Source organism: Cercospora kikuchii (assembly GCF_019650295.1).
Source record: "Cercospora kikuchii DNA, contig_00009, whole genome shotgun sequence".
Lineage (NCBI taxonomy): Eukaryota > Fungi > Ascomycota > Dothideomycetes > Mycosphaerellales > Mycosphaerellaceae > Cercospora > Cercospora kikuchii.
This window is the reverse complement of record NW_025408590.1, coordinates 1,210,337-1,232,421: the sequence shown is the minus strand read 5'-3', so window position 1 is coordinate 1,232,421 and position 22,085 is coordinate 1,210,337. Positions and strand designations below refer to the sequence as shown.

Sequence of the window (22,085 nt, the reverse complement as noted above, 5' to 3'; positions counted from 1 at the left end):
CATCGAATCCAACGAAGTCGGAGGCCGCAAGTCGGCGGCGAAACGCGCGAATGCCGCGACGACACGTGATTGACTGTTCCGCATCTCTGCTTCCACCATCAACGCCCCCAGCAAACAATGCGATAGCGACACTTCCACACCGGCACGACAAAAGATGTCCTCTCAACTGCTCCCACTGGAGCTCATTGATCGATGTGTTGGCTCGCCGATCTGGGTCATCATGAAGGGCGACAAAGGTATGCTCAGAAACCTCAATTTGAGCAGCCATTAGTGACATATCTCGCAGAATTCAGCGGAACGCTGATGGGTTTCGATGACTTCGTCAGTCAGTACAGATCTGTTGCTATCCATTTCGCTGCGCCACTGACATGTTTGTAGATATGGTATTGGAAGACGTGACCGAATAGTATGTTTCCGGAGTCTCCAAGACAAGCTGCATGACTGACCTCAGTACAGCGATTACACCGGAGGGCACACGAAGCTGAAGAAGATTCTGCTAAACGGCAACAACGTTGCCATGGTATGCTGATATAGCCATCGCCTTCTTCTCAAGCTTGTGCTGACTATCGGAAGCTCATTCCCGGAGGCATGCCAGACCAGAATTGAGCGCCTGCTCGTTGCGCCAACTCTCCACCTTCCGTGGCCACCAATGCTACCGCAATGCCAGTACCATTCCCCAGGCTTGGACGTTTACGAGGTCTCGAACTGAGAATACTTCGATCTCGCCAAGGCTTAAGGCGAGTATATGAACTGCTCGTTCGTTCTTCTTCAGATCGACCATGACAACGAGAGCATGGTGCTTGTATGACTTTCAGTCGAGAAGATACACAGGGAGCAGCTCAGGAAAGTGCAGCATCAGCTCATAGTAGCCACTTCGTCTGGCCGAAAAGTACAATGACAATTTATCAGCACATCACCAAACATTCAAACGTCTCCTTGATGTGTACAGCTCTATGCACAACCGCTGTGAAATCTTGTGCACGCAATGCATTCGGACGAAGCGGACCAATCACAAAGAACCGGACGAACTGATGCCCCAGCACTCATCCATCCGAAATCCTTCCGTCGCAAAGACATCTCGCATTCGCGTCTCTGACTCGACGCTTCTGCTATTAGGACCTCCACTGCTACAAAAGTTGCTCCGCTGTGCCGTGTGGTATCGAGCTTGTACACGCGCCCACTTGACGAAAGCGTGTAAACGCTTGAATGCTGCACGTAAGGTAACACCAACGTGAAGCAAGCTCACGATGAGCTTGTTTATTCCTCCGAAAGGATGCCTTTTAGGCGCCCCTCTATCGCGGAGGATTCTGGCGTTGTTGGCTGTGCAAGCGACCATGCGCACGAAGTTTGGTGCGGTGTATGTGCGTAGCTTACCAACTGGCCAGGCTTCAGCAATAGGATTGTGATTGTGCGCACATGCACAGATATGCCTGGAGGAAGGTGGATGTGTATATGATGTCCTCCTTCCGCCCTCAGTCTGCTTCCAGCTCAGGCACTCAACGCACTACTATTGACTAACGCCAGAAGCATTCTCATCAGTTCACAAGCGACCTCAAACCGGACCTAGCCCACTGGTACTCACATCATGGCCACAACTCCCAACAAGACACTTGCCTTCTTTGGCGCAACGGGCGGCTGCGCAGGTACCTGCCTAGCATTGGCTCTCAACGCCGGCTACCACTCCACAGCGCTCGTGCGAACACGCCAAAAGCTAAAGGACATCCTCAAAACCAAGAACGTCAGCGAAGAAACAATAACGAAACATCTCACCATACTAGAAGGCAACGCCACCGACCCAGCCGCCATCCGACGAACCATCGCACCCGAAAACAACGGAGGTCGAGTAGTAGACATAATCATCAACGGCGTCGGAGCAGCACCGAAGCTACAATGGAGTCTTCTCAAACCCGTCACCATCGATCAACCCACTCTCTGCGGAGACGTCACAGCCGCAATACTGAAAGTCGCGCGAGAACTATCCACCTCATCACCAGCTTCGCGGAAACCTCTCTTCATCAACGTCTCCACGACAGGAATCCCAAGCGAAGGAAAACCATGGGATGTTCCCGTCAAGTTCACCTGGTTGTACCACTACGTTCTCCAGCAACCGCACGAGGACAAGAGGCGAGTGCAGGTATTGGTCAAAGAGGATGCGAAATCAGACCAGTCTGGGATCGGAGCGTATGTGTTCGTGAAGCCGAGTTTGTTGATGGACGGGCTGGCGTTGGGCTTGGGGAAGGTGAGAGTCGGCACTGAGGAACAGCCTGAGATCGGGAATACGATTCGAAGGGACGATGTCGGGCGGTTCATGTTCGAGAAGTTGGTGAAAGAGGAGCTGAAGACGGCATGGAGGAATACCAGCTTGACGATCACGTACTGAGTCCTGTTGTACTGTAGGACGATCTTTGGATGGCGTTGTGATCTGGTAAATTTTATCAGCTTAGGAGAGCGCACGAATTCTAATCATTTCTTTCGAATAACATCTAAGCCGCGGTATACCCAAGAAATGGTAACAATCTACCCTCGCACTTCTTCGATTCGGCCATTCCGAGTCGAGGCAGCACAACATGTCGGCAAGCGACGATGATGATGAGAGCACTTGTGATCTACAGAAGCGAGCCAATCCCCGATGATGGTACATCGTCATGAGCTTTCTCGATCACAACAATCATCCAGTTCAGCCGCTCAGGTATACCGGCTTTTCCGTGCTTGGCGGACATCCAGTAGCTGCCGTTCATGAAGATACCATCGAGCAGCCTCCGTTTAGACGAAGAAGGGTGGAGTTCGAGTGTTGGCATCATTCTCGCTTGCGCAAGAATCGGCTGCGCTACGGCGGGTGGAGATCTGAGAGTGAAGTTACCGGGGGGTTGTCGATAGGGCTTCACGACACCCACTAGGGCTTCATACCGCTTGAACCGGAACACACAGAAATGTCTTTTTGTTTTTCGCGGCTTTTCGGGAGCTCAAGCCCACGTGTGAATGCCTCGTCACGGAGACGGAGACGGCACTCCTCTTTGAAGGAATCGCACGAAGAGCAGCCAACCGGAGGTCGTGAATTGTTCAACCTGTGGTCCACATTGCACAGGCACGGGTAGTAGTGGTCGCACGTGATCCGTCAGATCGAGTTCCCGCAGCACAAGTGTCGCCGGCAGACGTCTGCCGTGCCGTGCGTTCGGCATCTCATGTACGAACTATGCCGCGCGAAAGTTCAGGCATACAGTAGACGAACTGCAAGTATGTCCAGAAAAGCCACCAGGCTCGACTGGGCTTTGCTTGCAACGCATTTGTCCGAGACTCTTTACTGTCGTGTCGAGCGGGTCCTCCTTGACCGTGATATCGTGTATCTGTCCCACGGGACAATAAAACTACCTTTAGTCATCGCAAAGACGGCAAGTACATGAGAGGTACGCGGCACGCGTGGCTCCTCAGATCATCTCCTCCAAGACCGTTCTCCCGTGGACCTGTTGTTCCGGCCGGTTGATGCGTGAGAGGTGCCCGCTGCGCAGATGTCGTGAACCCAATGTGATGAACCAAGACCACCAAGTGCTCTTGTTCTGCATACATTATGCCTCGAGATCGTCCAGCTCCAGCCGCCAGTTCTGCCGTATTATCCCCATCTCGTATTGCTCGTTTGTACTTCTTTCCCGCGCGCAACGGCGCCCATCCTTTCCATTCATGGCCGCCAGGCAAAACCGGGCGCTGATCTTGAGCATCTGTCCAAGCCCTACCACGGCTCGGGTGGTATGCAACTTCCACTTTCTTACGTCGCGGCAGTCGAGCGAAGTTTCCCCTTGGTGCGCTGCCCAAGAGAAGCTATTCGGAGTCCGCGGCTCACTCGCGCCTGATCACGGCACGACTGCGAGTGCGCGCGCTTCGGGACGTGTAGAAAATGTTTAGTGAACGCTTCGAGTGACGACAGCCAGGACGTGTGGTCTCCATCAGTGCAAGGATCGTCCGCTGGCGAGTCGCGCCAGTCGGTCGGAGTGGGCGGTGGTTCCGCAGAGAATGCTGAGACTCGAAGACGTGATTAATGATCGTTTTTGGCACGTGTTGCAGCAGGAACGCGAAACACGTTCATCAGTAGCGGCGCCGAACATGTCGCGGTTCAGGTCAAGAGATCCGCACCGCTAATGTCGGATGCGACGAGAGATAACTGATGAAGGTCCTTCTCCATGCGCCAGCCAAAAGGCTGACGTTCTGATGAAAGAGTTTCGCAACTTCGAAGTCGTGCAACAACGAGGTCGGGTGGCCATCAAAAATTGCGCCAGCTGAGCCCCCGAAGGAGATCAGATCCAGTCAGCCACCGCGCTGTGCAATGCAGGGCCTTCTGAATGGCTCTGGTATTCATGTGCACCAGATGCCCCAACAAGGTCTGCGACATGTTAGTTCGATGTTCTCAAGTGTATGGGCCAGATCGGAGTCAACTCACAAGTATGAAGAAGAAAGGAAGAGTTGGAAGGAGAGGGCGAATCTTATAGTTCAGATGCGGCTAGCGGGATGCGGGAATTAGTCAGCCCGCAACGCGAGTCAGGCTTGTCCCGCACAAAGTGAGCTCTCACATGAATGCCTTGGCATCAGCCATATCGACCGCTGCTCTTTCTTTCCTTTCAGCTTGCTATTATCCTACTGCAGGAGACCAATTTGTGCTCATTTGTCCATCTGCTGATATAAGAACCTCGAAATGAATTCCGCTTCCTCTGTCACCATGGCTGCTGCGCACATGCCGTAGCGGGACCCTTGGAGAGGCAACAACACGTTGAAGAATCATTACAACATCACGGCCATCTGAAACAGAATTTCACTCTCGATACCCGCGATGAGACACTTCAAGAATCCCCTTCTGCCTGGCTTTCTCTAGTGAGTCCCAACAATCTCAGGAAATAATTCCGTTGAATTTCGATCGACCAAGATGAAGTCTTTCACAACTGCACTCCCGTTCTCGAGCATGGCTATCTGCTCATTCGTGCAGCCCTCTGATAACGTGTCTCCTGGTGTAAAAGTGTAACAGTAATCCAGAGCCGACTTCGGGACCTCCCGTCTCGTGTTGCGAATATTGTCTGACCCGTTCGTCTGGTACTCGTCGCTCACTTTGACCTCGCCGGTAGCGACGTCCAGATCGTTCAGAGCACGGTCGAAGACGCGATAAGCAGTCTCGCGTTGGTATGCAGCAACCGCCAATGGAGCGTCATAAACGAGGGAGAATGAGAAATTGCCATGCTGTCGAACTTGTCCAGCAACGGTGCAAGAGCTGTTGACACTGATTGATGCGTAGCCTGCAGATTGGAAGTCGGAGGCACGGGCATGTTGCACTCTGAGCGAGAAGTCTTCTCCCGCGAGCCAGTTCTGTGCTTATGGGTTAGCCTGAGATGTCACAACTGCTTCTCGAGTATACTTGCGCAGCCATAACTTCGATCGCCGTACATCACATGAACTTTGATCCCATGATCGAGTAGGTACGCAATCCTGTCAGGGTTTCGATGGAAAGCCTGTGCCGTAGATCCAGAGGCAGTCCTGACTGCCCCGGAGAATGAAGTCCAGTTCAACGGTACACCAAGGTCATCTTGTACATGCGGGCGGTTGAGAAAGCCTTGGTAGAATGGATCGAGGACAAGCTTATTGTGTGAAGTATAGTCAAAAATGTTGCGCCCAGAAACAGTTAAGGGTAACTGCCGCATCTGTTGAAAAGTGTCAGCAAATAAAAATGGCACTGCAGAGGGAGTCAGAAAGGGGATAATACCTTGTTGCAAAGCTGATTAGCACCTGCGCAGACTTGGTTCACCGATGCGTTGGATCCCCTCCCTTCTCGATCATAGATCTGAGACAGATTTCCACATTTCCAAAGCTGGTCTAGGCATCCATCTTGCTTGTACAGCATATCTAGCATTTGATCTCGAACCGAAGCGTTGACGATTTCTAGACCGTACGTATTGTTTCGCACGATTTCTGGATATGATTGATACATCATTGGATCCGTGCATGGGCTCGTCATGAACAGTGTGTCAAGACTCAGCAGCATTTCTTTGCTTGCGCTCTGTCCACTTGCATTGCGCACGCGTTCGTTCTGTCGCTCGAAAAAGTCGAAGAATGTCGGCCCAGACGAGCCACCATCCGTTGCCAGGTTGATTTTTCCGTCTTTCGGCTCGTAGTGAGGAAACTCCTGAACCCAAATCTGCAAGAAGTGCCACGTGCTGGCTGCAGCTGCAGTGAGGGTTGATACCACGTTCGTTTCTCCTGGCTTTGAGAACGTTCCGACAAGAAAGGTCAGGTTCTGCTTTGGGACCTCGTCTGCATTGTCCAGCTCGGTAAATTCATTGCTTACGAGATCCACGGTATAGTTCTGGAGAGAGTTGTAAGAAAATCCAACGCTGACGGGTTGATCCAAATACAGCATGTTCGAGTTCGTGTTCCAAGACCATGAATTCAGCCTAGTAGAGTTGGAATCCGGCTCGACAATGCATGGTCCATTGAGGACAAGTGGGCCTGACATGGGAGACACACCAACTGAGTGATATCAGCATTAATGGCACCTCCTGTGAATGTTGTACTTACGTCCACCCAATTGGACGATTGTCAGAGGGGCATTCCGCGGATCCTTTCGGCTTTCGAAGAACCAGAAAAATGTGTTGATCGGATCGGTCTGCTTAAAGCCGGAGTCGAGTAAGGTATCCGGAGGCAGATGAACGTAGCCTGCATATGCATTCACGCCCGGAGTGGTCTCGCAGATTGTCGTTTTCTTGTAGCTAATAAGTGCGTTGCCAGAGTGCGTCTCAACCACTTTGACGCCACGAGGTGGTGCTGGAAACTGCCCGAAGCAGGGCAAGGCCAGGCAGGCCAAGCTGATCAATTTCAGCATTGGCGTGAGTGATTCCTATGAATAGCTGTATCTGCTCGATAAGATGACAGAGAACTGCTAGTAATCTGGGCGTGGTCTCTTCTCAGGATATGTGACCATGATGTATGTTTGCCATCTTTTCTCAGTCGAACGTGCCTCCGCAGCAAAATCGACTGCCGAACAGCGATACAGGCACTTCCGGAAGCGCCGTAGCATGTTGTAGGAAAGTAAGTCCCTAATGCGGAAAACGCATGTTCTGGAAATGCAGTTAGGGCAGAGCAGTGCACGGGTAAAGCGGTGCATGAAACGGAGGCCTGCTTTGTACATTCCTTGGCCTAGCCGCATGGATCCGTGCCTCCTCTGTCGTCTGAGTTGACATTCGTCGTATGACCTTCGTTTTTCAATCGTTCATTACCTCTGGTCGAGATTCTTGTTGCATGTTTGAGGAATTTGTAGCAAGTTATTGCGTCAGCGACTCACTCGAAAATCTTCTGAAGAACAGCCAACACCTGTGTCTCATTATGGAGACACGGATCAGCAGTGAATAGGCCCGGAATCTCAGTGAGAAGGACCGGAACAGGATTATCAAAGTCAGGCCAAGCCGTGGTTATGAGGAAGGCACTTACGCCGAGTCTCATTCATGAAATTGGCGCATCATGTAATCTCGTGTCTGCAGCTAGAGCTGGGTCATGCACCATTCGAGTCCTTTGGAGCCATACGAATGTCGTATTTCACCTCCAGCACAGCTCGAGGATCGCCAGTACGCTTCGCAAACTTGACCACCAGCGAATCGTGAACTGCGCAGACGGCATCAGTCTCCAGGTACTTGCTCTCCGCGTCGTAGAGTTGCGTCGTGATAGGCTGATAGCCTTCCTTCAAGACCTTCGCAACATGAGATCAGTCGATGGCCAACGAATGGCAGTGTCTTCCATACCAGGAAATGAATATGCGCTGGACGAAAAGCAGGCTTGTCCATCATCTGAAGCAATTTACCAGCTGGACCAAGCGATGGTACAGGATATGGTGTTGGTCGGATGGCGTAGAAAGAATATTCGCCATCTTCGCCAGTGACGAATTTGCCACAGAGGTTATGCGCAGCTTGACCTTCGTCTTGCTGCTCGTACAATCCTGCTGCTCTATCAGTAATTCTACTGGATTGTAAGTGGGAATGGAGACGTACCATTGGTAGATGCCAACCACACATCGATAACTGCATTTGCAATCGGCTGTCCGGTTTGGGCATTCAGAACCTTGCCGTAAATAAAAGCAGTCTCAGCACCATCGGTCGCTGTATCATGTATCGACGTTCCCATCTCGCGGAAAGGATGGTCTTTCTGAAAGAAGGGTCCCATGGTCGCGCGTTGGGTGACAGCGCCTGCAACTTTCGAGACTTTTGCATGCGCGATTTGATCCATTAGTCTAAGTTCCGATATCGTTAAATCGCAACTATCAAAATCTCTTCCGCTCCACGTACGATTCTATTCCGAGAATACTGCATGCTGCAAAAATGTGATATGGGTTGTCGTCGTTCATATGTACGGCCCACTTCAGAAACTGTTCAGCTTCAGCGAGACGTCCCTGCGACGTGGTATATTGTAAGCACACCTCTATGCTCTCCATCAATTCGTCTGTTGTCAATTCTGTCTCTCGTATGAAGTCGTGAAGATGAGAGATCAGACTAGTCATGATCTTCTTTGTTCGTGGTTGGGTCTGTGGGCCCATGGCCGCAATTGTGCGGCAAGTGAAGTCTCCAGCCGAACCAACTGCCCGTGTAGGAATGACGGGTAGAGGAAAGCCATTGTACTTCTCCGCCATTCTTCCACCTCAAGATACAGGATGATATGCGGGCAATGGAGAGAAATGGCCAGTAGCTAGGTAGACTTCATGTTCGGCACACGTCCTTTTCTGACCGTGCAGGAGCTACCTCCGAAAGTGTTGGTGGCAAGATGATATCCAGGATCGACTCGTTCTAGATTTGGCACGTCGCTGTCAGTTTAGAAATTCTGTGGAGCATTGGGCGCCTCTGCGAACGTACACAGCTCTTTCGAGCACGGATACGACTCGACCGTCTACGTTGGATTGGTGCGATATTTCGTTGCAAGGGCACCCTGTACATTGTGATCCTGGTCCAACTCATCAGTATTTCGCCTATGTGGTTCTCAGTGCCATGCTTCACAACGGTTAGTCGGACTGCATACTGTATGGAGACGCAGATCTAGAACTCACATACTGCAAGTCTGGTCGTCACCACGCATTATAGCTCTGTCGAAGCAGCGATCAAAGTTGCTGCCTGGATTGTCTCGCGAAGCTCGTCTGCGTTAGCCGTGAATGGAACATATCTGGCTAGCTGATCCTTCCGGCAACCTACAACTGTGAGTAGTGTAACGCATAGCCTTTGTGCTCGTTGCAGTCTGCACCTAGGCTTGACCATTCCTGCTGCTCGACAATCGCTCTGCCCTGCACGACAGGTCACTCAGCCGATTGCCTCGCGCTGAAAGCGGTCACATTCTTCGACTTCGCCATTATGGCAGCTTTCGAAGCCGCGACCAAGAAAGGCAGCACAACCCCAGAGGAGGCATATGCTATCTTCGACGCTCTACAGAATATTCCGGTTGAGTTCATGCTCGGCACCTGGAAAGGCTCGGGTTTCCGCACTGGTCACCTAATGGACGGCAGATTAGAAGCCTTCAATTGTTACGGAAAGAGCTTCAATGGAATTGATCAAGTTGACTCTTTGGTATTATACGCAAAAGACGGAGGCATCTTCGCCTGGGAATGCAGAAGCCAGGATTCCGGACACCTGAGAGAAGGTGGAAACACATCAGCTAGCTGCACGCTTACGGACTATGGTCACTCGTGGTGAGCCGAATGCAGCCATGATATACAACCAACTCCCTATCATGGACTTCTTCCGCAAGGTAGACCACAACACTGTCCTCGGCTTGATGGACAATCCAACAATCCGAAGCCACAACTTCTTTTTCGTACTTCGGCGTGCTGAAGAAGGTTGAAGCTCAGGACTGGGAGGGCTGCATGGCGGAGTTAACTTAGTGTGACGGACCTCGTCAACTTTCTCCGATTGCAAGATTTTGCACATACAGGCGTGTGTGTATGTGCGTTTGCTCAAGAGTCGAATGGAACACCAGAGAGGATGCATTCAAGTTGTGGATAGGACTTATCACTTTAGACACGTTCAATGATTAGTCTTTAGCCTCCTGTTCAATATGAGTTAAACTGACGACCTTCGACTCTCCGAGTGAGCCTGTTTCCGAGAGGAGATCGCACAAGTCGGATGGCCACACTGAGTGTCAGGATATGCTTGCTCAGTCTCCAGGCGTTCGTCTTGGCGTTGGTAGCTGTGAAGAGGTTGGGCCTTGGTAATGTTGGTATTGAGAACTTGATTCGAACCTAGTAAAGGGTATTCCCTGCATAGGAGGATATGCCGTTCGTACCGAACCCGACGAGCAAGCATCATCTTCAGCATGCCTGTACAGTAGCACCCTTAGCTTTGCTCCTCGGCAGGCTTCCCTACAGAATTGTTGAGAAGACAATGAACCTTTCCGAGCCGAACATCTTGGAGATCTCCGACGAAGCCTAGAGACTTCCTATTTTTGGCAAATGCACAAGATGACACTCAGCTATGATTCGCATGGCAAGGACGAGCGCGACCATCATGGTACCTTGAGCTGAGCAAATCAGTGGGCAATTTCTGAAGTGCTCCCGGATAGTACCCTTCAGTGGTATTCGAAGTCGGGTCTTGCACCCTGTGCTACCAGTCTGGATGATACGGCTTCTAGGTTGCCTTCCGACGAGGCAACTCTCTGTAGCAATGATATATTCACCGCTCAACGCAATCTGAGAATGTCGAAATTGTTCGTCTGCTTTGTTTCCCAGCCGTGTGTCAAGCATCACGCTTCCACGCATATCGAGAAAGCATGATGAAGGATGCAAAGACCAGCGTGAGTTTACAGTATCTGTCGCAATAGATGATGTAATGTCGCTGACCAGATCTCGCAACACAGAAGCTCATGGAACGGGAGCAATGTGTTGATCTCGTCCCGGGCACCGAGGTAATGATAGATGGCGAGTCAGATGTGCTAGTTCCACAGCCTTCAGACGATCCTCACGATCCCCTCAACTGGAAAAGATCTTGGAAAGCCATGTGTATCGCAACCAGCACAGTGATCTCAATCACTCAAGGCTTTGGTCCTCTGGCTCTGGCCCCTATGTTTGGCGAATACGTCAAAGCATTCGACTCGAATCTTCACGACGTTGTGAAGTTCACTGGCGTGTGTATCCTAGTCCTTGGGTTTAGCAATTTCATTTGGTACCAACATCTCTTGCTCGAACCTGATGAAGGCCCGTCTGATGGTTCTTCTCTAGGGTTCCGATCAGCACGACTTTCGGTCGACGGCCAGTTCTGATTTTCTCGACGATCATTTGCCTGGTTTCATCAATATGGCGCGGCCAGGCAACTTCGTACCATTCCTTCATGGGGGCATGTGTTCTGAACGGCATTGGAGCCGGTCCTGCCGAATCAATCCAGCCTGCTGTTATCGCCGACATCTTTTTTCTCCGCGACCGTGGCTTCTGGAACACCCTGTACTGGGTGGCGTATATGGGCGGGATGATGATCGGGCCGGTAAGAGTTGTTCTCGCGGAGACAATCGATGCGAAAGCGATAGCCAAGGACCGAACCGTTGAAAACGAATTACTGACTCTGCACAGATCGTCAGTGGACCGATGGCTCTGCATCTAGGCTGGCGCAGCTTTTGGTGGCTCAATTCGGGACTTCTCGGCCTTTCGCTACTCATGGTGATATGTGAGTGACGGTCCACCTGCGACCGAGCGCGCAATATTGATTGTGTCCATAGTCATGTTTCCCGAGACCAAGTGGCATCGACAAAATCCATTGGAGCTTGGCACCTCATCACCTGCATCCATGCAGAGTGATGTAAACACCACAAGTAGTGCTGATCCGATGGAGGTTCGTGTGCAGATCCATCTTTGTCGTACATGCCAAAGCTGACCACTATCAGGACTCGGGAAAGGAGGCTGGACAAATCGACTGCACTGCCATTCGAAACGCCTCAGAGCCAGCAGTGACAGCGTACCGCTATCCTTCGCTCGGCCAAGGAGCACCTAGCTCATCTCAATGGGGCATTTATACCGCCACCGCCAATCCATGGAAAAGTGTCTTGCTCGATGTCTGGATCCCATGGAGGCTGTTCGCCTTTCCCATCGTGGAGTTCGCGTCGTTTGTCGTTTCTTGGTCTTGCAGCTTCTACCTGACGCTCAATCTTACGCAAGCCCAGAATTTTGCAGCGCCGCCATATAACATGAGCTCGCAGACCATCGGATTCTTCAATTTCGCAATTTTAGTGGGTGCGATGATAGGGCTTGCAACAGCCGGTCCGCTCAGTGACTGGGTCAGCGCTCGATCGACGAAGAGGAATGGCGGAATCCGTGAACCGGAGATGCGTTTGCCAGCAATGAGTATGTCCCTCCGTCATGTGGATGATGTTATTTGCTGACTGTCTATAGTACCTTACGTCCTGATCATGATATTAGGCAACTTCATCGTTGCCTTCGGGTACGATCGGAAATGGTCATGGGAGGTTATCGTCCTCGTTGGATACACCTGCGCTGGAATTCAGGTGGCAGCCCTGCCAGCAATCGTCACGACATACGCTGTCGACTCCTACAAACCTGTCGCTGGCTCAATAATGGTCTCGATTACGGTCAACAAGAATGTCTGGGGATACGGTTTTGCCGAATTCATCACACCCTGGGTGATAAGATCTGGGTTTGTGCCTCCAATCATGACGAATATGTCCCTGATCACGCTGTGGTGCTTGTTCGGGTTTGTCTTCTTCTTTTACGGGAAGAGGTGCAGGACTTGGAGCAAGAATAGCTCGGTGCATCGAATTTGAGGAGTCGTAATGTGGAGAGACTCTCGGGCGTCTTCGTATAGAGCGAGTTCGGTCATCACAATCAAGTTTCTTCGTCTGTCCGATGGTATTCAATGGCGCTGTGCTCGACATTTTTGAGACGACGAAAATACGCCACGATGTGAAGTGGCAGTCGCGGTGATGCCTCCGACGCGAACCCATCGCCGACGTCATGCCACCCACCCACATCAGCTCTCGAACTCTCTCGTGCATGTGCTCATGCTCTCACCTTTGCATCACTGCAGAGAAATAGCAAAATGGCAGTCCATCGCACGGTAAGTCGCCTCTGAGAGCTTCTTCTCTACCACTTCTCTCGACTTCTTCTCTAGCTCAAATCTACACACCAAACCCATCTCTCGTACTTCTTCAGATCCTATTGCAGTACACAACCAGTCACTATGGACGATGTCAAGAGTATTCCGCTCGCATACGCGTCGTGTTCGATAGGCACAAATCCTCCCAGCAGTGTCCCGGACCGTCTCGCCGCAATCTCCTCCGCAGGCTTCCAAGCCATCGAACTCAGCATGCCCGATCTCGTCTCCTTTGCCAGCGAGCACTTCAACAGCAACGATATAACCGACCACTCCTTCTCCAAACTCGAATCCGCCGCCCACGAACTCAAAAAAATTCTCGATGAGCACAACCTCAAAGTATTCATGATGCAACCTTTCGCCAACTTCGAAGGCTGGCCGCACGATTCTCCCGAATATAAAGATGCCTGGGAACGCGTGGAGGGCTGGTCGAAGATTATGAGTGCTGTGGATTGTGATATGTTGCAAGTCGGGTCTTCTGATAGTCCGGAGGAGAAGATTGGGAATGATCGAGCACGTTTTGTGAAAGACTTGCAAGAGTTGGCAGATCATCTTGCACCTAGAGGACAGCGCATTGCATATGAGAATTGGTGTTGGAGTACACATGCGCCTGATTGGGAAGATGTGTGGGACATTTGTCAGAAAGTCGATAGAGAGAATTTTGGGTTGTGTTTGGATACTTTTCAGTCGGCTGGAGGGGAGTGGGGAGATCCTACGACGAAGTCTGGGATGATTGAGGATGGGAACCGTTCACAGGAAGAAGTTGAGAAAGATTGGAAGGCTAGCTGTGCGAAGTTAGCGAAGACTATACCGAAAGGGAAGATCTATTTGTTGCAAATTAGCGATGCTTATAAGATGGAGGAGCCTCTGGAAAACAAGGAGATTGATGGACTGAGGCCGAGAGGAAGGTGGAGTCATGATTTTAGGCCTTTGCCATTTGAAGGATATCTGCCTGTCGTGGATTTTACGAAGGCGGTTTTGGACACTGGGTTTAGAGATTGGTTCTCGTATGAGATTTTCGACGGAGGCAAGGATGGGAAGTGGGAAAATAAGTACGAACTGGGGCCTTTTGCGAAGAGGGCGATGTCATGTCAGGAGAAACTGATTGAAGCTGCTGTGAAGGCGGGTTGAGTGCGGTCGCGCTCTCGTGCATGCTGAGTGGAGGGTGGCATTGTAGTATAAGGTGCTGGGAGTATGTCTTCACAGCTATGCAGAACTAGTCAGAGACATATCTTCTGCATACTCGCCCCTTCAGACTCTCGATTGCTCAACACGGCTTAGCAAACATGGCAACAGAACATCCCGAGTTGGAAAGCTCTCAAGCCGGAGACCTCCTCCTCATCATCTCTACACGACCAAGCAACAATGCCTCAAGTTCTCCTTTTCCGCCAGGCCTGGCTGCTCCGACTGTCCGTCTTTTGCTGATCGACTCCGGCCGCTACATTGGCTCAATAGATCGTAGTACGACCTATGTGCGCTCCGCAGATCTCTCACCGCAGGATTGGATCAGCTACCAACGAAACCCGCCGACGTTCTGGCTAGAAACCCGTCGAGACACTACCTCCATGCCACTCGACGATATTTTGTCCGACACTGATCGAGTCATCCTTCGACCAAGTTTTGATACTCTTTTGGGGTACTTCTTTAACGGAAATTGTCCCTTCGAATCATGTCAGGATGGCTTGGTGGTCATTGATGAAACGACGAGAGAAGTATTGTCGGACTTTGCGGAACCCGCGACAAGGTCGCCAGAGAGCGAGAGCAGGCGGAGAGCCATCTCACAGAGGCCCAGAACTATCGCCAGAACTTTGTGCCCGTTTTGTATGGGTGCAACGATGTACCGAGATCAGGAAGTGGCAGTGGCGAGGGCCGCGAATTGGAGAGGTGAGGATTACGAGGCGATTGTTATGAGAAACGAGGAGCATTTGGAGAGGATCAATGCGAGGAGAAGGCAGTTGGGGTATAGAGCCTTGGCAGACGATGCGAATTTGGCCTATTTGAGGGATCAGGAACAGCGGAATGAGACAGCCCTGGCTGTTGTGGTGAGAGAAGCAGGTGATGGGGCACAAGCGGGCGCGGGAGCAGAACTCACGCGGCAAGAAACGCTGCTGCTCTTACCATGGTATGCGGTCCTCGATGGATCGGCGGAGCGATCTGAGGTGGTGCGGAGTCTCAGCGGAGGAGTTGTAATTGTGGCCATTGATGCTTCTGCTGGAGTTCAGATCCAGGTTCGAGCCGGGCCTTCGAATTCTGGAACACCTGCAGCCGCACTTCCAGCACCTTCTCAAACGCCTGTATCGAGTCCACTACAAACACCGGGACCTGCCGTTCCGAGACTGAGGACCAGGGATTGGTATGCCAAAGCTGCTCGCAGAGTACTAGTAGAGGCTTGCCAGATCTGTCTGGAGAAATTCAAGCCTGGCGAGATTGTGGTTGACTTGCCTTGTTGGCATTTCTTCCATGAGGAGTGCTGGATGAATGTGGAGAGTGGGAGATGTCCATTCAGGTGCAATGAAGGAGTAGTGATGACTGAGCAGAGCGATGAGAATGAAGAAGAAACCGATGAGGACGAAGAAGAGCAGATGGAGGTAGAGGAAATCACTTGACTTGGGTCTTGGCGATACTTGTACTATATCCAGTATCTCGACGCATCTGCAGCTATGATCATCTATGCTCGTCGTAGACGTGTATATTGTACAAATCAAGGAGTATGTTGAAGAGATGAAGTGAACAGAAGTCGCCCAGCCCGCGTGGTGCTGAGTGGGGCATGTTTCAGATGGTGGTGCGCCAGGGTCTGCACGCGGGCCAATGCTGCAGTGATAATCGCAAGCTCGCTGAATTTCCTCGTGCCTTCTTCACCGCCGACCAGACATTTTCGCACAATGTCACGACAAGCCATCCACGAGGCGGCGAGCCAGAAGCCTGGCGTTTCGCAGGCCGAGGACGAGTTTGAGTTCATTCACACTCCGAAGGCACCATCACCCGAGCCAGAATCGCAGGATTACGGTGTCAGGACCACTTCGGTATATTGAGCTCATGCTATGCTGTGCTCTGCACGAATTGACACAAGAAAATGTAGTACCCAGCGATTAAGAACGCTCCTCTGCCCGCAGACGGTCCTGGCAGCGAGACCTTCAACAATGCCTTCCTCTTCACCCTCCTCGCTGGCATCCCCGCCTATTTCGCCTACAAGGTCGGCGGTGGCCTCTTCACATGGATTTTCTTCGCCATCTTGACCGCCATCCCCATCCTCATGGCGTTCTGGACAATCGCCTCGTCCATGTCCCCGCGTCTTAACGAGAAAGCCAAGTATCCAGGCCGACCTGTCGAGCACTACCTAAACTTCAAGAGCGAGGAGGACAAGAGGAAATATCGCGGCAAGAACAAGATCCCAATGGAGACATTCCACGAGATGTACTTCGACGAAAAGGTGGACTTCAATGGTGACTGCCTCGAGATCATGGAATACAGACACGACTGGGCCAACTTCCGTTTCACTTTGAGCCTTTTCTGGTTCTTCTTGACTGGAATGATGCCTGAAGTGATCATGCACACTCGTTCTCAAGATGAGGAGCAGGTCAGAGACCACTACGATCGTGGTGATGACTTCTACGGCTGGTTCTTGGGCCCACGCATGATCTACACATCCGGCATCATCTCCGACATCAACAAGGAGGAGAGCCTAGAACAGCTCCAGGACAACAAGCTCGGCATTGTCTGTGAGAAGATCGGACTCAAGGAAGGCGAGACTATGCTCGATATCGGCTGTGGATGGGGCACTCTCGCCAAGTTCGCTTCAGCAAACTACGGTGCCTCAGTCACTGGTGTCACTCTTGGTCGCAACCAGACTGCGTGGGGTAACAATGGTCTACGAAAGGTCGGAATCCCAGAGGAGCAAAGCCGCATTCTCTGCATGGACTATCGCGACATCCCTGTTCCAGAAGGTGGCTACAAGAAGATTACCTGTCTCGAAATGGCCGAGCACGTTGGTGTTCGCTACTTTGGTACCTTCCTCTCGCAAGTCAACAACATGCTCGACGATGATGGAGTCTTCTTTCTGCAAATCGCTGGTCTCCGTAAGCCTTGGCAATACGAGGATCTGATCTGGGGTTTGTTCATGAACAAGTACATCTTCCCAGGCGCTGATGCTTCCACTCCTCTCGGTTTCTTCATCGACAAGCTTGAAGGTGCCGGCTTCGAAGTCAAGGGCCTCGATACCGTCGGTGTGCACTACTCTGCTACATTGTGGAGATGGTACAGAAACTGGATCGGCAACAGGGACAAAGTCATTGGCAAGTACGGCGTGCGATGGTACAGGGTAAGCAGCAATTGACTTTTTGGCGACGCCAAGATTTCCCGACCACAGCTGACGAATTTTGACTTTTAGATCTGGGAGTACTTCCTCGCATACAGCACGATCATCTCCCGACAAGGCTCTGCGACATGTTACCAAATCACCTTGGTCAAGAACATCAACTCGACACATCGTGTTGAGGGTATTCCAAATGCTTTCGGGCTGCATGGTGCACTGAACGCGAGCAAGGAGAAGGGCAAGGCTCTTTTCCCAGCCAACAAGCAGTAAAGGCCATCCACATGGCGACCCAGGATCTTTGCGGACTGAACACGAAATCGGGCGCTGTAACGCACAGGCAGAGTCGCCCGCAAAGGAAAGTGCACAAAGCGACAGATAGAGCAAGTGCTGCAGCTGCACACGGGCGAAGAAGTAATGTGCATATTCATGCTGCAATGAACCCAACATCTTTAATCATTCCCTTTCCTTCTTCATCTTCTCCTTCGTAATTATACTACTGATGTCTTAGGTTCCTGCACTGCTCAATTAACGCGAGCAATTTTGCCAACGACCACAATTTCCGAATGTTGTGAACAGGCATTTCAAAATCGACGACTGGGCGCTATGCGACACTTGAGATCCGAATCGATCACTAGCAACCCACCATGCTTACAATATTGAAGACGAACATTCCCATTGCCGCCGCCGAGGCAACTAGACGTGGGCCGTGCTTTTGTATGAGCCTTCTGGCTCTGTCACGCTTTCTTGCTTGTCGCAGCTGCGCGGCTGGAGCGAGAACGGGAGTCGGAGCCGGAGTTGGAGCTTGCGATGAGCTGTTGGAAGTCACCGGAGGGACAACGCTAGGCAATCAGAGTGTCAGATCGTGGAGACCTCGTTGAAAGAGATAAGGCCGAGCTTACAAATTCGAGTTCTGGATCTCAGACACAGAGGCTTTACTTTTCTCCGTCATTGAGGGCGTGAAGAGCGCATCGCTTTTGTTTGCTTCCGGCCGAATAGACTTTGCAAAAGTACGAGACGCCTCTTGCTGCATTGTACAGTTTTTGACGGCGATGCTTCAATATTCTGGAGTCGAGGAGGTTCGTAGCACGGGGAGAAGCTTCGTTGTCTTCTGCTGGGTGCACAACCACTTCGCCGGCTCAGCAGGGCGTGTTACGACGGTCGACTCGAGGAAGGATGACTTTCTTGTTAGGCTACTGGCAACGTCAGCTATTGCAACAACACCACCCAGAATGCATGGCTTCAGCTCTGTGGCAATATATACGCACCAAGAATTTTGGACGATGGACGCTCTCGCACGGTTTGAGTCTGTATGTGTTCTGTGCCAGAAGCCATCAGTTCTTCGAAAGATGATCAGCTATATACGGCATCGAGCTGTAAACTGTCTAATGCTTGGCAGATGTTAGCTGATTCAGGCAACATGTGCCAAGCAAGACTGACGCCGGCGAAGCAACCCACGAGATTGACAAGCGTCTCTACATCATGGACACATTGTCCAATGAGCATGTTGTGGACCTGTAACCTGTGCCTATGGTCGTTACGACACCAGGAATTAGTTTTCACAGTCCGAAAGTCTTGTGTCGAGGCTCGCGCAAAGCAGCCAATCGCCTGAAGTGGTGGCGCACCCAAGCAACGCCACGAAGGAGGAGGCTACGGTCAGATTTCAGGTTACAGGTTACAGCCTTGTTGCAGTTCAAGGCTATACGCAGAAAGCACCTTCCAGCCAGACTTTCTGAGCACTCCCACCATTTGATCAGTCGTCCTAACACTCACAACGTCCTCTCTCAGCTGCACCATGGACCCCGTCTGGACATGCGGCCAATGTAACACACCATTTGGTCGCTCGAAGCTACTGGAGCAGCACGCACGTGATACATTCCACTTCGCATATCGATGCTCTGAGCGTGCCTGCAACACGACTTTCCGAGTCCGGTCATCTTGGGTGCGCCACGAGAAGAGTCATACCAATACGGCGCGATACATTTGCTCTGTGTGCAACAAGAAGTTTCAGCGCAAGGACAACTTCGATGATCACGAATCAAGATGCATTCGTCGAGCGGGCATACGCAACATTCACGAGGAATTAATGTGCCACGATGATGTCACTGAACAAGCACTTGAAGATGTACTCTCAAGACTCCATCCTGGACCCGGGAAGTCTAAGTTCAGATGTCCAATTCCTGAATGTGGCCAGCTGTGGACCGGGATTGTGGAAATTCGCTACCACTTGCTTGTCCACATCGTTCATGATTCCGTAGACGACAGTAGCCCCATCGCACATGCGCTGAATGATGTGCTTTCAAGGCTTCAACCTCAACCCAAAAGCTCTGGGTTTCCATGCCCACTCAATCTTTACTATCTGTGCACTGAGGCTCAGCATCCCCGCGCCCACTTGCTTGGTCACATTCGTGACTTGGCTCTTACTATGTTAAAGGACTCGAAGCCAGATCTAGCAGCAATCAGCAGAGAGGATATATTGCAAACGACGAAGTCAACGACCATACATGCCCCGGACATCGAATTGGCACAAGACACCAATTTGGAATCAACGAGCACGGTACTTTCTCAGCCGTCTTTGACAGTTGCAAGCTTGAATCAAAATTTCGAGCAAGAAATCCAAGCCACAGAGCAGGTAAACGCCATGGTTAGTGACAGTACTTTGGGCAACGACTCATTTATCGGCCGAGTGCTCGTTTCTCTGCGAGCAAGTCCAGTCGGAAGTCTGATGAGCTGGAAGCCAATGTCCTGGAGCAGCTTATCTCAGCATGAGTGAATCCATCCAGATACTACTAGAGTATAAGCAAAGCTGACAACGAACAAGCACCAAAATGACGGGCACTACGCCTTCGAGCTACAACGTCTTCTCGAGCTCTCAGCTTACCAAAATGGAAGCAAAACACATGAGGGATTACGTCTGCTGTGGCGACCACTTCAAGACTCTGCATGAGCTTATGCATCACCGCGAAGTTTCACATGCCATGGTACCTCGACAGGCTATCATGCTATAAGAATGGGACTGGAAATACTTCTGAGAGCGACCAAGCCCGCTAGCGGGATGCACCGTGCGATCTCCACCGCAGCGTATGAACGATAATTCCGGATGGACAAAGCGTTGCAGTGACGAAATCGACTACTCAAGAATTCTTACATCGTCGGCTCTCGAGCGATTTTGCTTCAAATTCAAGAGTACGGATCTAGGCACAATCCTACTCATGTGCACATCTGAAAAGATCATGATTCTGCGAAGCTTCCGAAGGCATAGGCCTCTACTTGCAATATCGATGCCATCAATTTCTATCATTTGTTTAAGCAGCTACAGCCTGTTGTCCACAGCTTGTGTCTGGCCATTGAACGATGTGCCGTGTGCATTGCAAGGCAGATGGCAGCAGATCGAAAGACTCTCACATGCTGCCCACGAAATCTTGGAAAGAGAACCTGATATGCTATCCATGGTAGCCTCGGTTTGTGTCTACCCTGTAGAGGCGCCTCAGCTTGCAAACTACACTGCTGTACATTCTTGTGGACTGGTGTATTCTGCTTGGGGTAAGCGAGTGTGGAGAGGGCCATAGAGCTGTGAAGCTCTCGCATGAAATGCAGGGAATCCAAGACGCCAGCCAGCTCACGTTCGATACGCTGGCTTGTAGCGATAACGCACCCTCGGCATGGCATCACAGGATCTGCTGCGCTATAGAAGCATGGAGCCTGCAATAATGCCCCTTATGGAGCTCAGCTCCCCACATTCGCTGCAAACGCATATCCCGTCGCTGTCCATGTGCGGCACGTCGTAGCTTCATAACCCGAATCAGGCTCGCTGCATATGCTAATCACAGGTTACAGGAAACAGGTTGCTAGTCCCTCTCCACTGCAGAATTTCGTCGTGGCGGTACTTACACAGGATATATCAGTCGCTACGACCGCCACGCCCACGGAATTCAGCACTCATCAACACCTATGCATTGGACTCTGGCTACGCTACAAAATGTCTTCTCTCTGGGCATGCGATCAATGCAAGGCGCCCTATACCCTCTCCAAGTTACTCGAGCGACATGCGATCGTAACGGGCCATGCAGCATATCGCTGCTCACAGAGAAACTGCCAAAAGTCCTTTCGAGCTAGACCATCTTGGCTTCGGCATGAGAAGAGTCATCGGAGTCATAAGAACCACATCTGCTCGGCGTGCTCAAAGAGCTTCCAACGTAGGGACAATTGCAAAGAGCACGAATTCAGATGCGTGCGGCGAGCAGCCGTCAAGCTATCCCATGACTTGACCTTCGGCTTCGGTATAGGTCAGCCAGATATTACCAGTGACGATAGCGGCGACGGCCGCGAGCCGTCTCTAGACACATCAACAGCGGCTGAAGTCATGCTGAGTCTAAGAAACTGCTCCGATGCAGACACCACAGCACACCACAATTGCAGGCACGATGCACGATTCAAACGTACTGGAATGCTGGCCGTATCTTTCAAATGTCCATTGTCCGACTGTGACGAGACCCATCAGTATCTGGAGGGACTTCAATATCACTCGATGCAGAGTACACGTGATCAGCGTATGCAGTGCTCTGTCGATGCAGAGCCTGTGGCAATGGAGCCCACGCTTTCCAGACTCTTTTTCAATGCGGCCTCCGCAAAATATCTCGCGGAGACAAGGCATGGGTACTGCACCACTTTGCGAGCATCCG

At 51.3% G+C, this 22,085-nt stretch overlaps 9 protein-coding genes across 9 annotated transcripts; 7 read left to right on the top strand and 2 right to left on the bottom strand.

Moving 5' to 3' along the window:
• Positions 1-154: 154 nt before the first annotated feature.
• Positions 155-606, top strand: CKM354_001259500 (RNA-binding protein LSM5; the record flags this gene model as incomplete). Its single annotated transcript, XM_044808117.1, has 5 exons — positions 155-236; positions 287-325; positions 379-406; positions 457-520; positions 574-606. 5 exons carry the CDS (start codon positions 155-157, stop codon positions 604-606), a joined length of 246 nt encoding a protein of 81 aa, XP_044664052.1.
• Positions 607-1,585: 979 nt separating this feature from the next.
• On the top strand, positions 1,586-2,380 carry CKM354_001259400 (uncharacterized protein; the record flags this gene model as incomplete). The annotated part of the gene is made up of 1 exon (XM_044808116.1): positions 1,586-2,380. The coding sequence occupies one exon, from the start codon at positions 1,586-1,588 to the stop codon at positions 2,378-2,380; it is 795 nt and encodes a 264-aa protein (XP_044664051.1).
• A 2,474-nt stretch (positions 2,381-4,854) lies between these two features.
• Positions 4,855-6,853, bottom strand: CKM354_001259300 (uncharacterized protein; the record flags this gene model as incomplete). The annotated part of the gene is made up of 4 exons (XM_044808115.1): positions 4,855-5,343; positions 5,397-5,675; positions 5,738-6,501; positions 6,550-6,853. The coding sequence occupies 4 exons, from the start codon at positions 6,851-6,853 to the stop codon at positions 4,855-4,857; spliced, it is 1,836 nt and encodes a 611-aa protein (XP_044664050.1).
• A 666-nt stretch (positions 6,854-7,519) lies between these two features.
• On the bottom strand, positions 7,520-8,554 carry CKM354_001259200 (uncharacterized protein; the record flags this gene model as incomplete). Its single annotated transcript, XM_044808114.1, has 5 exons — positions 7,520-7,714; positions 7,767-7,960; positions 8,013-8,251; positions 8,307-8,386; positions 8,438-8,554. 5 exons carry the CDS (start codon positions 8,552-8,554, stop codon positions 7,520-7,522), a joined length of 825 nt encoding a protein of 274 aa, XP_044664049.1.
• Positions 8,555-9,356: 802 nt separating this feature from the next.
• CKM354_001259100 (uncharacterized protein) lies at positions 9,357-9,843 on the top strand (the record flags this gene model as incomplete). The annotated part of the gene is made up of 2 exons (XM_044808113.1): positions 9,357-9,569; positions 9,643-9,843. The coding sequence occupies 2 exons, from the start codon at positions 9,357-9,359 to the stop codon at positions 9,841-9,843; spliced, it is 414 nt and encodes a 137-aa protein (XP_044664048.1).
• A 927-nt stretch (positions 9,844-10,770) lies between these two features.
• Positions 10,771-12,765, top strand: CKM354_001259000 (uncharacterized protein; the record flags this gene model as incomplete). Its single annotated transcript, XM_044808112.1, has 7 exons — positions 10,771-10,791; positions 10,855-11,159; positions 11,216-11,474; positions 11,561-11,654; positions 11,707-11,819; positions 11,872-12,328; positions 12,377-12,765. The coding sequence occupies 7 exons, from the start codon at positions 10,771-10,773 to the stop codon at positions 12,763-12,765; spliced, it is 1,638 nt and encodes a 545-aa protein (XP_044664047.1).
• Positions 12,766-13,181: 416 nt separating this feature from the next.
• Positions 13,182-14,225, top strand: CKM354_001258900 (uncharacterized protein; the record flags this gene model as incomplete). The annotated part of the gene is made up of 1 exon (XM_044808111.1): positions 13,182-14,225. One exon carries the CDS (start codon positions 13,182-13,184, stop codon positions 14,223-14,225), a length of 1,044 nt encoding a protein of 347 aa, XP_044664046.1.
• Positions 14,226-14,380: 155 nt separating this feature from the next.
• On the top strand, positions 14,381-15,700 carry CKM354_001258800 (uncharacterized protein; the record flags this gene model as incomplete). The annotated part of the gene is made up of 1 exon (XM_044808110.1): positions 14,381-15,700. The coding sequence occupies one exon, from the start codon at positions 14,381-14,383 to the stop codon at positions 15,698-15,700; it is 1,320 nt and encodes a 439-aa protein (XP_044664045.1).
• Positions 15,701-15,976: 276 nt separating this feature from the next.
• CKM354_001258700 (uncharacterized protein) lies at positions 15,977-17,676 on the top strand (the record flags this gene model as incomplete). Its single annotated transcript, XM_044808109.1, has 3 exons — positions 15,977-16,117; positions 16,174-17,412; positions 17,482-17,676. The coding sequence occupies 3 exons, from the start codon at positions 15,977-15,979 to the stop codon at positions 17,674-17,676; spliced, it is 1,575 nt and encodes a 524-aa protein (XP_044664044.1).
• Positions 17,677-22,085: the final 4,409 nt, after the last annotated feature.